The 15,715-nt window shown below is 34.0% G+C and overlaps 1 protein-coding gene across 1 annotated transcript; it reads left to right on the plus strand.

Annotated features, from left to right (window-relative positions):
• Positions 1 to 448: 448 nt before the first annotated feature.
• Positions 449 to 6,636, plus strand: LOC103938899 (nuclear poly(A) polymerase 4). Its single transcript, XM_048583804.1, is given in 12 exon segments — positions 449 to 1,076; positions 1,170 to 1,247; positions 2,361 to 2,468; positions 2,673 to 2,735; positions 2,836 to 2,997; positions 3,569 to 3,682; positions 3,800 to 3,862; positions 3,960 to 4,289; positions 4,410 to 4,574; positions 4,668 to 5,306; positions 5,308 to 5,453; positions 6,052 to 6,636. Coding segments are annotated over 12 exon segments (2,028 nt in total). The 5' UTR covers positions 449 to 941; the 3' UTR covers positions 6,077 to 6,636.
• The last annotated feature ends 9,079 nt before the right edge of the window (positions 6,637 to 15,715 follow it).

Genomic DNA, 15,715 nt, shown 5'->3' on the forward strand with positions numbered 1-15,715 from the left:
GGATGTAATCTTATCTGTTAAGAAATGAAATCATAACATTTCTATCAAAGGCCGACAACACCCACATGGGTGGGAACCTTGCCTCTTTAAACCTTCGCACGTTGGGGCGTAAGGCACATTAAGCGCGGAGCAGCCCTCCTTTTGCTAGTATGTCCACGCACAGACGTGGGCCAGCCCATTAACCCAAACTCAAACCTTAATCATAATTTATCCTAATTTTGAGTTTTAACCCATAATTCCATTTTGGTCCAAGAATTTGAGTGTTTTGGGGTTATAGAAGCTAAATTTTGAGACTTACTCCAAGTTGGAGCGGTTCTTACAAAATGAAAAAGGAAAAAAATCATATGGGTTTGAGCACCCTCCACGTCGCCACGTGTAATGAGTCAGAAGGATCCGTTAAAAGCTACAAAAGTTTCCTTGCAGTTGACGTTACTACTGTGCAGTGTACAAAACCGGAATGCCGATGGAAGAGCGCACCAGGTTCCGTCTTTCGTAATTAACGGCGCGCACCGCGTAACCACCGTAACGCCGTTAAAAAGTAAAAAAATATCAAAACACAAAAAAACCAACCGGCCGCCAGGCACTCACTCTCTATCTTGTCTTATTGACTCCTCCATCTATCTTCTCCGACGCGTTTTAGGGTTTGTTTTCCTTGTTCGGTTTTGTATCTGAATTTTCAGAATTTTCCCAATTCGTTTCGGTTTTGGAATTCTTATCTCTTTAGGAAAGTTCTCTTCTTTTCGATTTCCTTCCGTTATTAGGGTTTCGGCTATGTCTTTACTGTAAAAACCCTTCCTCTTGCCCTCTTTTCGTAGATTCTAGGGTTTGGGTTCAAGATCCTGCGATCTTTCCAGTGGAATTCTAGGGTTTTCTGATTTTGTGCGAAAGGAATTTTTTTTTTTTTTTTTTTTTTTTTTCAATTTCGTGTTGGGGATGCTGAGATGGTGAATTCCGAGGGATTGAGTGTTCCGCTATCGCCTCCTCAGGTGGCGGCGAGGCAGTACGGAGTGACAAAGCCAATATCGACTGCCGGGCCGACGGAAGTCGATATTCAGAGGACATTAGAGTTGGAGAAGGTTTGTGCTATCGAATTTTGATTTGGAAATATTAATTATTTTTTGGTTCTTAATGTTCTGGTTGTGAAAGTTTTTGTTTCTGGGTGTTTGAAGTTTTTGGTTGAAGCTGGGCTTTATGAAACCGAAGAAGGAGTTGCCAAGAGAGAGGAGGTTCTTCGGCGTATCGAGCAGGTCATTATTCTTTGTTTTAAATTTCATAAGAGAGAGTTTTTGGTTGTGAAAATTGTGGGCTAATGAACACTTAATACAGTTTTAGATAGAGTGATTAGGAAGTTATGGTTTAGAGTGATTAGGAAGTTATGGTTAGGACAGTAATTATTTACTATTAATTTGATAATTGTTTTGATGCCTACCCATCTTCCAAAACTTTCAGTCAGAATCTATTATGCAGAATATAAATCTCTCTCGGTTGATTGCCTTCTTTTGTTTGTGCTAATTGTAGGTGTTATTGATTTTGCTATTAACAAACTTGTGTTTGTCTTATTTATTCCATGTTGCCTAATTTTTGGGTTTAATTGCTGGGTAATGCTAGGGAGACCAACTATTTAGACCAAATTTTGTAAATATATGACTTGGTTGTTGATGATTGCATTGTTACTTAAGTGTTGATTAACATGCTTATTTCCTTTGGTGACACATCACATGGTTTTCAAATTTGGTCTAAAAAATTGTTCTTCCTATCATTACTCTTAATTGCCACTTGTAATTACAATTATGCGCTGGTAGGGTGTTTATATCTCATGGGTTTGGATGTGTAATTATACCTTGTGTCATACTGGAACATTGAATAGGTTTTCTGAGGTTTAGAATAAGAACATCTAGAAGACTGAAAAGGGTGAAAATATTCTACACTTCACTAATGGCAATGATCCTGTATTAGTGTATGATGTCAAAGACTCAGAGTAAAAAGTTGCAGACATATGGTTATAGAGGTAAAGTTAGAGTACGTGTCTTGTATAAATTATAGTATCCCCTTAAAACTATATGACTAATAAAGTAGCAAAAGCTAACTTGTGATGCATGACCAGGATGATAGCCTGTACAAGCAACTATTTTTGTTACAGAAAACATTTTGATGCTGTCAGTTGGAATAAAATTCATGGTTTTGGGTTTAATGTGTTTCTGATTAAAAGCCATGCTTTTGATATATCAGCCTTATGAGATCTGTGATTAATGTATATGTTAATCGGCATTGATATTTTGTTTTTGTTCCTTTTATAATAATCTATTTAGTTTCAGTGATTTGTCATTTTCAAGTTTCCCATCCCATCTTCTGATTGTTAGATTGTCAAAGATTGGGTGAAGCAACTTACTCGCTTGAGAGGATACACAGATCAAATGGTTGAGGACGCTAATGCTCGTATTTTTACATTTGGGTCCTATAGGCTCAGGGTAAGTGTGGTCGCTCTTGATTTTGTTTTCAGATTTCGATTTGTGGTCTGAATTGGTTTGTGAGAGAGGGAAACAAGACTTTGAAATACAAAATGTCTTTAGTCGTTGCTCCATCAACTTTTTACTAATTTGTTATTTTTCTTTGCCAATGATATTGGTTTTGCTTGTTCAGATTTTACTTGTATACTGTTACTTTTTATGTAGGTGCATGGTCCTGGGGCTGACATAGACACGTTATGTGTTGGGCCATCCTATGTCAATCGAGAGGTAAGTATTGATGTGAAGCAGTTTTTCCTTGGAGTTCTGAGTCTTGTCATTGTTCACTCTATAATTGTATGTTTATTTAGTACTGTTATGTCATATTCAGGAAGACTTCTTCTTTGTATTGCACAACATTCTTGCTGAGATGGAAGAGGTGACCGAGCTGCAACCAGTTCCAGATGCTCATGTCCCTGTAATGAAATTTAAGTTTGACGGAATATCGATCGACCTCCTTTATGCTAGTATTTCTCTCTTGGTTGTACCAGAAGTAAGTGCTGAACACTTGTTGATGAACTTACTTGAAAAAACCCAAGTATTATGGAAGTGGAAGTGCAACACTTTATTTTTTCTGAAGTTGACGTGCTATTTTGTGTATGACATGGTTTAGGGGTTCTCTCTCCGCTCTCTATGTTGTCTTCCTGTTATTTTTTTGATGTGCTATGCTGGTTGGCCACAGGCTTTGACTGCGTAGCTGTCAAGGATAGATTAATTTGTTTTCGTGCTAACCATCTATATGTTCGCTGTTTCTATTTAAGAGGACTCTGCTGTTTATAGAACAATATAATAAAACATTCTTTACGTGTAATTCAAGAGAAATGTAAGTGTTCATTAGCTATCTGAACAAATAAGCTTAGCATATAAAATTCCCTTACGGTGATCGTAGGAAAACAGGTTTTGTACATTACCAGGTTTTGCTTAGCTAATTTTCAATTTATCGAGATGTATTACATTTTAGAATGTTTTTAATTTATCATGTTAATTGCATTTTTTTGTAGCCTTGGCATTTATCCTCTTCATCATTTTGCGTAATCAATCTAGGGGTCTTTTTTATTAAACAGGACCTGGACATTTCTGATGTATCTTTGTTGTACAATATCGATGAGCCTACTGTTCGAAGTCTTAATGGCTGCAGGGTCGCTGATCAAATTTTAAAGCTTGTTCCAAATGTTGAGGTGAAATGCTTCCTATGATTGGGTTTAACTTGTTTGCCGATTGCCATTTTTTAATTTATGAAAACATATATGTACTGATTTATATTGAACCTCTCATGTCGTATTTTTTGGTTGTAGCATTTTTGCACAACACTCAGATGCTTGAAATTTTGGGCGAAAAGACGCGGTGTTTATTCCAATGTGAGTACCTCCTCACTTTAGAAGTTATTCTGTTTTTTATTTTTTATTTTTTGACATTTAAGCCAACTGCGTGCTGTATGAAAACATTTATTTTCAGGTTACTGGATTTCTTGGCGGAGTAAACTGGGCTCTTCTTGTTGCCCGGGTTTGCCAACTTTATCCCAATGCAGTTCCCAGCATGCTGGTTTCTCGATTCTTTAGGGTATATACGCAGTGGCGGTGGCCAAATCCTGTCATGTTGTGTCCCATTGAAGAGGATGAACTTGGCTTTTCTGTTTGGGACCCTCGCAGAAATCCTCGTGACCGGACTCATCATATGCCAATTATAACTCCTGCGTACCCTTGTATGAATTCTAGCTATAATGTTTCACAAAGTACTCTGCGTGTTATGGTCGAGCAGTTCCGTTATGGAAACAAGACCTGTGAGGTTTGTACTTGTTCTGTTCTCTCGCCTGCCCGTTTCATTTAGTTTTGTGGTATGTGTTATTTAGCTTGCTTTGCCTGGCTGACTATTTTATCCTTTATTCTTTTCATTTTTTAAATCCAGGAAGTGGAATTGAATAGAGCTCAATGGTGTGCATTGTTTGAGCCGTACATGTTCTTTGAAAGCTACAAAAACTATCTCCAGGTTGACATAATTGCTGCTGATGTTGATGACTTGCGTGCTTGGAAAGGCTGGGTGGAATCTCGACTGAGGCAACTAACTCTAATGGTAATAACCATATCTTCATTTTTTTCTTCTCTTAAAAATAGAAATGTTAGTATATTGTTACCTCATGTTTTGGTGTGTTTTTTATATTTGCAGATTGAACGGGATACTTTAGGGATGTTACAGTGCCATCCTTGTCCACATGAGTATGTCGATACGAATAAAGAATGTGCACATTGTGCATTTTTTATGGGTTTGCAGAGGAAACAGGGTGAAAAGGTTCAGGGTCAGCAGTTTGATATACGAGGGACTGTTGATGGGTTCAGGCATTCCATTAATATGTACATGTTTTGGAAACCAGGGATGGAAATTCATGTATCTCATGTTCATAGAAGGCAACTTCCTCCTTATGTGTATCTTGATGGTTGTAAACGACCTCGACAATCCAGAGTTATGGCCCAGCAGCAGGCTGATGATGGTGAAGTTTGTGGGAGTGGTTCTAGTGAGAGACACCTGAAGAGGAAGGATCTTGATGGGGTGGAGGTGAATCAAGATACTCCACCGCAGAAACGGCAATCTACTAGCCCTCTGCCCCATGGTTCAGTTTCTCCTGTAATTATCAATTACAAGGCAAGCAGTGCATCTCCAGAGCCTTCGGATAAAGGTTTTAGCATGGAAGTAGTAGAGTCAAATAAAAGAACACTGTCTGGTGAAATGGAGCCTGGATATGCCTCCAATTCCAGTACTATTACAAATGTTTCAAGCAAGGGCAGTTGTGATGATGCTGGATTTGGATCAGGTGGCTGGTAGCTGTGAGGGGAACACTAGGAGCGTTGAGGGAAGCAGTGTTGGGAGTAACAACCCAGGATATTTGCTGGGTGATGTGTGTGAGGCAGACTCCGAAGCTCTTTCAGATAGTGGATGCGTAAATGGAAACCTACGGTAAAATGAATCCCATGAAGCATTAGAGGTTTTGGATATAAGTTCCTTTACTTTGACTAAGTTTTCTGGTGAATCATTTTCATTATCTGGTTGCTTTCTTCTACAACATATTATTATGCTAGTTGGATGTCGTCTTAATTTTGTTCAGTCTAACTCAGAGATTCTATGACCAAATGCACCAATGGCATAAAAGTAGCAACATCTGAGGTATCTTCAAACACTAGTGCAAGTCCTGCCAGGATCTGCGTTGGTCCTCATTTATGTTGTGCATGTTTAAACATTGGACATTTGGGAATACCCTGCACCATAACTAGCTTGTTTTCATTTTGCTTAAGAGCCTCTTATCTTGGAGCTTTAGTTTGCGCTGACCAATCTATCTAATTTCTTTTCATCTTTTTTTATTTTGTTTATTTTGTTTTGCGTTTAGTAAAAAGGTGAATGCTGCATTTGGGATGGTTGGTAGTCAATTCCAACGAGGGATAACTCAGAACAAATAACAGGGTTGGGGCATGTGTATTGAACTTCTACATATAATTTTCTTGATTATTTTGAAGTATTGTTTATCTTTATGCTTTGCCTTTTGCTGTGGTGATAACAGGTTGAGCCTAACATCGATGGCCTGAGCATGTTGGATCTTTGTGGATTTTTCTGAAATTAAGGGGCTTCAATTAATGAGAGAGGACGGAAGCCAGCAGCTCGGGTAAGTGTTCTTTTTATTGCTGGCTTTCATTTCGTTCTTTTCCAGGCCTGCTCGTCTATACAACCTTGCGGACAAAGCCAAGAGATTCGAACGGGAAGTTTGTCTTTTTGTACAATTTACTTCTTTAGCATTTGTGAATTATGCTTATCTGCTCAACTTTTGAGCTTTGGAAGAGTCTTAAGAGAATTTATTCAGGTGCTCGCTGAACTTATGCAGATAGGCATTAGTTTTTAACTTTTAGTCGTCTGGGCGGGTGTGGCCAAGGGTTTTTACACTTCGTAGGTACTCTGGATCTAGGAAAAAAAAAACCAAAAAAATTGAAAAAGGAAAAAAAGTTCGCAGTGTGTTCTTTTCGCAACCGTGGTGGGGATTGCTTTGGCTATGTAAGGTGTTCAATGTGCAATGGTCGTTGAGGTTTGTCTGATCTTCAATATTTGTACATTCGATACTATGTAATGAATATTGAAAATGTCTCCGTCTCCATGGCTCGTTACTTGTTCTGTAGAGATTATGTCTGGTTTAGGATTGTGTTTATTCGTACGACTGTTTTATTAATCCTTCCAAAATGAGAAAACAGTACAGTTTACGCAGTTGTAATGCGTTGAAGTAAAGACGCCATACATATTTCACTGAGAAAATTGTCTCATTCATAGCAGTCTTACGACCTGATCAATTAAAGCTACGATTTAACCATCGTAGATTCATAACCAACGAGGAGGTCGACTAGATTTGTGGAATTTGAGTTTTTTATTGGGATTGTGCAAATGATTGGTGGAATTTCCCATTTGACATAGAGGTGTTGACAAGAAGGTTGGATTTTGGTTATTTATCTCCCAACAAATGCCGAACTTGAAGGCTGTATTGTTTGGTCATTCATCGCAATAAAATGGGTCCAACTCCGTTCAAGTAGTTCATGAGGATCCTTGAATAAGTTTAAGTTGTCACCAGTAAGTTTGGAGTGATTTTTGAAATGGACTAAAGTTGTAGCTTATCACGAAGTATTGCAATCATATCCATTGAAGTCTGATTGCCGGTTTGATCATTTTATTGATTTGATATGTTGAACGTGAGATCCTGTATAGATCAGCGAGTCATATTAATTGGGTCATTTTGACATAAAAATCTCATCAATTCAATGGGGAGTAGACGTTCAAAGAAGGAAAATATATAAATTGATATAATTTCAAAACCTAAGAGTGCAACCACTTAGTATTACAGTCTAATGATATTTCTTTTCACTTGTAAATGAGAGGTCTTAAATTCGATTCCCGTCAAAGACGAATTTGAATCACATTATTGCTAGTTCATTGTGGCTAAATCCACCTCTTCTCCTTTTAATGTAGTTTCCCTATCAAAGATCGAAGCCAATGAGCGTTTCTGAACCGTGATAACTTTCTGAAATATGTCATCTAGAAGCTTAACTACCGAGGCAACTTGAGCCATCTCGTTGGCTTCTTGGTTCAGACTCCTAGGAGTGTATTCGATGGTGATTGCCGTCGACGCCTCCTCCGTGCCAAGGTTCAGTCGCACCATCTCCGGTTATTGGTAATGCCATCTGTCCTTTTGCGCCTCATACCCCGGCTCCAATAATAGCTTGTCTAAAGACTAGATGCTGGTAATGCCGGGCACGCCTTTAAGTAAAGTGCTCCTCCTCCGTCGTCAACTATGAAAAATTCGATCATGTCCCCAACGTCATCAGAGAAAAAATGTAGTAAAGTATATAGACTTAAGGGATAAATCAACAGTTTACTAAAAAAAATAAAATAATTTAAATACGCCCCAAATTACTTTTAACGTGTATAACCCAAGTTCTATCTTTCTTCTTCACGTCTTAAAACCATACTCACCCTTCTAGAACAAAACTCTAACTAATGAAACTACAAACACGTTAATTGAAAAAAATATTATTCTTACAAATGGAACATGTTTTTATTTTATTTTATTGTTTTAGTGATTTCAATGACACCAACATGCCTATAGCTACAATATGAATGATATCCATTAAAAAAGTATGACTAATGATGAAAATCACACACGTAATAAACCTTAGTCATATCTGATCAAAGGATCCCTAGATCAGATATCATGACTGCTATATTTTTTCTGCATTATAATTTATTTAATTTTAGAAGCCGCGTAATTGCCTAATCTCTTCCTCTAATTCAATGATTTAACAACTCAATACATTCCCTTGATTCGACCATATGAAAACAAGAGGATTCATCATCATCCAATGTCACTGCTGCTACTATATATCAAGCTCTACATTCCTATGGCTGCCATATTTGTTTCCATTTTTTTGTTTTTTTAGCTTCCTCATCTTCCTCATCCACTGCTGCGAAAATCATCTTTCTCATCTACTGACGTTGAATACCCACAACCTTCCACCTATTTCCATGGAACAAATAGGATCACAAAATTGAAAGGATAGAGAAATATGAAGGGATAAACACATGCAAATAGAATCAAATAATTGTTCTCAACACATCGTTCAAATATCGATGGATGTAGGATGATAGTATTTAGAATCATATGAAGGCATAGAGAATAGAAGAGATCCGGATTCACTGCCTTTGGAAACTATCAGACTAAAAGTGTATTCGAATCACTTTAATAGAGAAATTGGAAAATTTCAAAATCACACCAGCTTCAGCATCACACCGAAGGTGTCTAGGATGACCTTATTTATTTGCACCTCAGATTTGAAGAGCATGGGGTTATGTAGAAAATGTAAGGTGTATGGTGTGAGTGTGGGGTATGAGAGCATTATGAGAAAGTATTTGGTGTGTATTAAGATAAACATTAATTAAAAAAGCAAATATGGGGTCTATGTATGTCGGGTGTATTGAATAATATGTGGGTTTTAATATAACAAACCTAGATTTTTCTTTCAATTATTTATAAAATTGGGTTTTTTAGAGTTAGACCCTTGTAACTATTGCTTCTTAAACATAAACATCTAAATAAAACCCATGATTCAAGCTTGTTGACATGTGGGAAAATAAGTAATCCATTATTATAATTATTTACAACTTATGCCACCATACGTTGATTATGTTAATGAATCTTTTATTATCTACAATAATGATGAATTTTGTTGAGTATTAATAGGTATGATTTCAAGTTTTTCTTTCTTCCCGTGAAATCCTTTTTTATTTATTTATTTATTTATTATTATTATTATTATTATTATTATTATTATTATTATTATTATTTATCTATCTAGCTTTTTTATTTGATGGTTACCTACATGTATCTATTCTATAACTACGAAATAAATTCTGTGGATAATAGTTATAGAACTCATACTTCTCTTCTTGATAAGATTCTTCTTCATTATTAATTTGTCTGCTTGGCCTATACGTGCTGAATTTTACCAATTGATTACCATCATATAACGTATAAAAATGAAATTTTGTAGGGTCTCTTATATTAGTATCTCCTAAAATATTTGATACACCTCATTCTAGTTCTTCTAATTTTAACATATCTGCTGAAATACCCTTACTTTCAAATATATCTAGATTCTTATTAAATCTAGTATTGTTTTACTATTGCTATTAACTTGTAATTTTCATACAAAGCCTACGCATAATTGTAAATTATCTTTATTGTCTATCATATCGTATCTTATCGATTTTACAGAAATATGAAGATCTTTGTAAAAGCCTTTACATGGGAGCATAAATGGCAGTTGACAATAGACTCCTTTAGCATTTTCTGACATATCAATTTCCATCATTCCGATTGTAACTGCATCGAGTTGTCGATAACCTTCACTCCTAATCGTGGTCTGGTTGAACTTTTGACTCCTACTACTATCGTTCCAAGATGTATTAAATTATATATATTTTCTATCTATTTCGTCGTAAAATTCTCTAGTTATTAAATTAATTCTACTTACATCCTTTTTGTCTACTGCTCTGATTATCATCAGTAGGTGCAATGAGTATTATATTTTGGTTCTGCACTCATAAATTTGAAGTAAATGCTTGAGTCGTTTAGTTGTAAGTCCGACTCGATGCTTCTCATTTTTTTTTTCTCAAATAAGTAATATCTTAGTAATAAGAAAATATCTTACTTGAGTTTTAATGAAAATTTATCTATAATTATTCTTTAAGTGTTCCTATTACTAATATAACCACATTTCATGAAAATTCCGGCACCTTTCATACATGTTCTATTAGCGCCTAAATAGACCTAGACAAAGCTTATTAGCAACAATGGGCATTTTAAGGCAAAAGACTCGGAGATAACCGATTGATTTTGGTAAGAACAAAAGAGTAATACAAGGTCAAGATTCATAAAGATTAATTAAGCATTCATAGCTCTCAAGTAAAAGTACTTGGTTAAAACAAGAAAACTATATGCGGAGTTTACTATATAAGGATTTTCTCTTTCGGGAAGTCCCTTGAAAAGCTAAGATTTTACAAACTTACGTTAAAAACACTCCTGAAAGGCACACGTTTTGGGTGGAATTCAGAAGGTTTCAACTTTCATATATGAAGTTACCTGCTATGAATTCTAATTATCTGCTAATGCAAAATCATCCTTTATTTATAGCGTTGAGGAGTTCACCGACCACACAGACCAAAGTAATTTTCACGCAAGGTGGGAATCAGAAAATAAAATTTTATCAACAAAGAAAATGATGAGATGCCACAGCCTGGCAAAGCAAAAGGAAAGAACAAAAATATGCCACGAAGACTCACATTTTTAACTTTTTCATTTGTATAGTCAACATTTGGTCTCAATTATCTCTGAAACATCTGTACTAGCTTTTAGTGGTGGAAGCCATGTGTAGATATTCTGAATGGTCATCGTGTTGATAAACTGGTAGTACGGAGTCTCTGTGGAAAGTCTGTAGTAATCTGCTTGACACCTGGAAGTTGTTGCTTCATATGTGAAGGCTTTGTAGAACCTCAAATCAGAATACCGTATCTTAAATGGCTGATTACCCCGAACATGCTGAAAGGAGTCTAGTAATTCTTCTGAGGGCGCCTTGATCTCCAACGTTATTACATCCTTCAATGCTGATAATTTGGAAGGTTGTAATATAACCAGTTCGAGTTCTTCTTTCTGTGACTTTGGAAGGATCTGTTTTGTCTTGTTTAAAGACTTGAATCTCTTTCTTCCCATTCTGGTAAAACTGAGTTGATTCTAACTAAGAGTTCCTCACCTCTTTTGACATGTTGTTTAATACTCATCACCAGCCTTTCTGGAAATACAGATAGGAGAAAGTCCTGATCTATGTAAGGAATGATTAAGGAATCTAAGGAATCTAAGATCCCAAAATCTAAGAGTAACCCAAAAGTGATTGGCAAGGTTATAACCGAAGAAATTCTAAATGGTCTGAATTATGATAAATTAATAGTTGCTTTCGTGATTTTGTTTGATTATATGAACATTTATTTCTGGTATTGATCTATGGTGATGGGCTAAGTAATTCAATGCGGAAGACAATATCCACATTTTCTTTCTTCAGATAAATATATTATGTTCTGAATATCTTTTGGTAAATTCTTAATCTTCTCTCTCATCTGGAAGTTTGTACTAGGAAATCTGTTTATAGGCCTTTTTAAATGTATTTTGAACTTTTTAAAACATTTTTCTGAGAATTCAGAGAAAGAACCTCTTCTTCTAGTACTGAATAATTTATCTTCAAAGTTTTAAAACATTGAGATAAGACACTGCATTCTGAACATTTGATATTATTCTGAGGATTTTGAGTTATAAACTGATTTAAAGCTAAAAAAGCATCATTATACGTATAGAATCCTTTACAAAGAGGATATCCGGAAATCTGCAGAGCAACTTCTGTCCAAGTTATATAAATTCCTTATTTATTTTCTCTGAAAACTACATAACAACTAAAGTTCTATGGGTCAGAAGAAATTTTGGGCCTTAAGAAAATATTATTCTGAAGTTAAAGATTTTGAATATGAAGGTCACCGATGACTAAATTAGTTTCTGAAAATACTACGTTAAGACAATTTAAGATATGATAAAATTGTTGAGCTTTTTGTCTATTTTCTGAAAGAAACTGCTTATGAAACTGTCATCGGTTGTATTATTACCAGTTATACTATTAACAACAATTAACCATCTTTTTTTTTTTTTTTTTTTGGCTTAAGTAGACTGGTTTAATTTGGGATAGAATCTAACTATTGCTTCGTAATCAGTTCTAATTGTAAAAGGTTTGGATAAATAAATTCTGAATTTATTTACTGCATAAATAGCTCTTAGTAAATCTTAGTATTTCATGCCAGGCAAAGTCTTTCATAATTTACTGCTGAATCCGAAGCATTTTTTGCTAATAAAATCGCTCCCCAACCTATTTCTGAGGCATCAATTTGTATTACTAAATAATCATTTTCTAATCGCAGAGATAAGTTTGGAATTCGTTTTATTTTTTCTTTTATTCTTTTAACTAATGTTATATCCTTTTTATTAAATTTGATTTTTGATATAAACTACTAATTTCTTTTGATAAATTTTGAATGAAAGGTCTAGCATAATTTAATTTTCTTAAAAAACTTTGTAGTAATTTTTTATCTTGTAACTTGTCTAGCATTTCTAGTATTCCTTTGCTTACATCGGGTTGTAGATTAATTTTTCCTTTTCCTAATTTTAAACTTAAGAACTCTATATATTCTTGAGCTAATATCGTTTTCTTCTCGCTGATGATTAAACCTTGTTCTAAGAATTTCGAAAATACTTGATGTAAATGATCATAATGTTATTCTAAATCTTTACGCAAAACAAAAGTATCATCTATATATAAACTATAAAAAATTCTGAAAAAGGTTTAAGATTAAAAATATTGTCCATTTTTCTTTGGAAAATGAACGGAGTGTTTTTAAATCCAAATGGTAAGACTATCCTATTCATAATGTCCTTCACTGAAACTGAACGTTGTCCAAGGGATACTTTCTTTGTCTAATTTTATTTGCCAAAATCTAAATTTACTGTCAAATTTACTATGGGGTAATTTTGATTCAAGTCCAAAATATTTAGCTATTTTCAAATCAAGTCCAGTTTTATTTAATTTGTTATTGTATATACCCGTTTTGCCCCTTAGAGTAAAAATAAAATAGATTTAAATTTCTTAAATTTTAGCTTTTAAATGCCTTTATCTACCCACTTTCTAATTGAAACATTTTAAAAATTCATTACAACCAATATGATAAGTTTATTAAAAATTAAAAAATTGGAGAGGTAAGAAACCTGTGATATCAATATAATTAATCTATAATATAGGTATATTATAAAGAAGAAAAACATGTGAGGTAGATTATGAATAGGTCCTACAAAAGTATTGTCTACCTCTATATATACCTATTATATAGGAAGACCTATACGTTATACCTAGAAAGTAGATGCACTCTACAAACTATGAGCAAAAACCTATGGTACAAGTTGATAAACATTTAATTTGAGATAAGTTATAAAAAATAAAAATAAAAACAAAAAAAAAAGTGATATATATAGGTAGATAAAATACTATTAATCTATAATACTATCAATATACGTACGAGATAGATTGATAAAAAAATAAAAATAAAAAAAAATAAAAAATCAAGTAGATAAACACCAACGAAACCAAATGTGGCATCCGGATGACTTTCCCACATCATACCTTGCATATGAGCCACACCGTTTGGTTCACTTTAAACATGATTAAAACGGACACGAGAATTAAATGCAAAAAGTGTTGTGCATCATTCAAAACAGCACCCAAGTAAAAGAATCATCATCCTGTTGTTGTAGAGCAACAAATACTATGATAGTATGTTTGAGTTTCTTTCAGAAAAGTCGTAGCGCAACCATCTGCAACTCATGGTGGAGCAACAATGTAGTCGTCCATGTTGCAATAGCTTTAGCATAAAGGGGGAGGATACTCCACTTGATGCCCAACAGCAGACGCAATAGACATCCTATTCTCATCCCTCATATATAATCACCCAACCTATAATTCTACGCAGAAAGTTTTAAGTTATTAACAGATTAGTTCAAATCGTAATATTAAGAAATCTGTTCAATTACTAATCGTAAAACTAAGGGGTTATGTGCATTTACATATTTATAATAATTTATAATCTTAGGGGTATATTGGTATGAAAATGTAAATAGGCTCATGTGAAATCATAGTCATCGGACCTATTTCACGTAAATGGACTATTTCCAATTGTGGCTCACAAAATTTGATTTATATCAAGTTTCCCCATTTATTAAATATCTTTTAGTCTTCAATTCTATTTATTATGATTTCTTGAGTAGGTATCTTGTATCCATGTATTATCATTTAACCTGTGGTAGTTAATTACCATTCTAGCCTTTTTTCTCAGTATTTCTACTCTAAATCTGACCACAAAAGCTACTGATCTATGTGGGCTACTACTTTTTCTCATAACTCCTAATTTTGTAAGCTCCTCAATTTGTTTTTGAAATTCTTCTTAATCTTTATTGTCATAACCTATATTTTTAGTAATTATTCTCAAATCTTGATTTATTATATCTAATTTAGCTACCTTTTTTTTAATTCCTTTCACAATATCTGATAGGATTTTCTCCTAATATTTGAGTTTCTTCTGTTATTCTAATTAATGCATCAAGTTCTGATTTTGTCCTTCTAAATTTACTTTTACCAGTAAAAACATTTTCTTCATCTTCTTCTTCTAAGGATTCATCATTGTTAAGGTTTCCTGGTCTAATTTCTAACTCTTTTTCTAGAATTTCTCCTATTTGACTAAAATCTTCAATTGTAAATTCTTCTTCATTTAGGCATAAGGTATCCTTCTTATGAATATGATCTAGGTTATTACGCTAATATTCTGATTCTATTAAAGGAATTATAACACCTCGCTTGAAGAAAATAACCTGATTGTTCAGTTAGACAAGTCCTCCTCCTAATGATTTTATAAAATTAAACCCCAATATAAATTTATGTTGATGTTTTATATTACTAATCCAAGTACGAGGTAGATGATATTCTTCTTTCATCTTTTAATTGGTATTCTAATTCTTTATCTTTGTGCTTTTATTTCTTTAATTCTAACTCTAAATGCTTTAGTGATATGTTGATAAAATGTCTATCTTCTATGAATTGTTGTTTAAAGAACTGTTCTTCTTTATAATTCGAACATTTAATGTCTTATAGTATTACAATTTTATGTATTACTTTATTATTCTTGTCTGGGAAATAATTACATTTTCGAACATCTGTCCTTCATGAACCCTGAGTTTCTTATGAAATGATGAATACAAATCATTGTAGTTTAAACTTTTCTAGTTCTTCTAAGAGGTTCATTGTTTCATTTTCCGAAGATGATTCATTTTCTGAAAAGTTTATCATAATGTCTAAATCTTCACTAGAATAAATACTATAAAATGATTGTGTTTGTATCATCTGAGATGTTTATAAACATTTGTTCTGTTTCTTCTATAATTTTACTATATTCCCTAGTTTTCTTATTTTGATTTGATTTCGAACATTTATTTGTCAAATGATCTTTTGAGTCACAAATGTAACATTTTTACATTCTTTTCTTGGTTTGTATTT

This window comes from the organism of the source record quoted next, unplaced genomic scaffold, assembly GCF_019419815.1.
Source record: "Pyrus x bretschneideri cultivar Hongxiangsu unplaced genomic scaffold, Pyrus_bretschneideri_v1 Contig20, whole genome shotgun sequence".
Classification (NCBI taxonomy): Eukaryota; Viridiplantae; Streptophyta; class Magnoliopsida; order Rosales; family Rosaceae; genus Pyrus; species Pyrus x bretschneideri.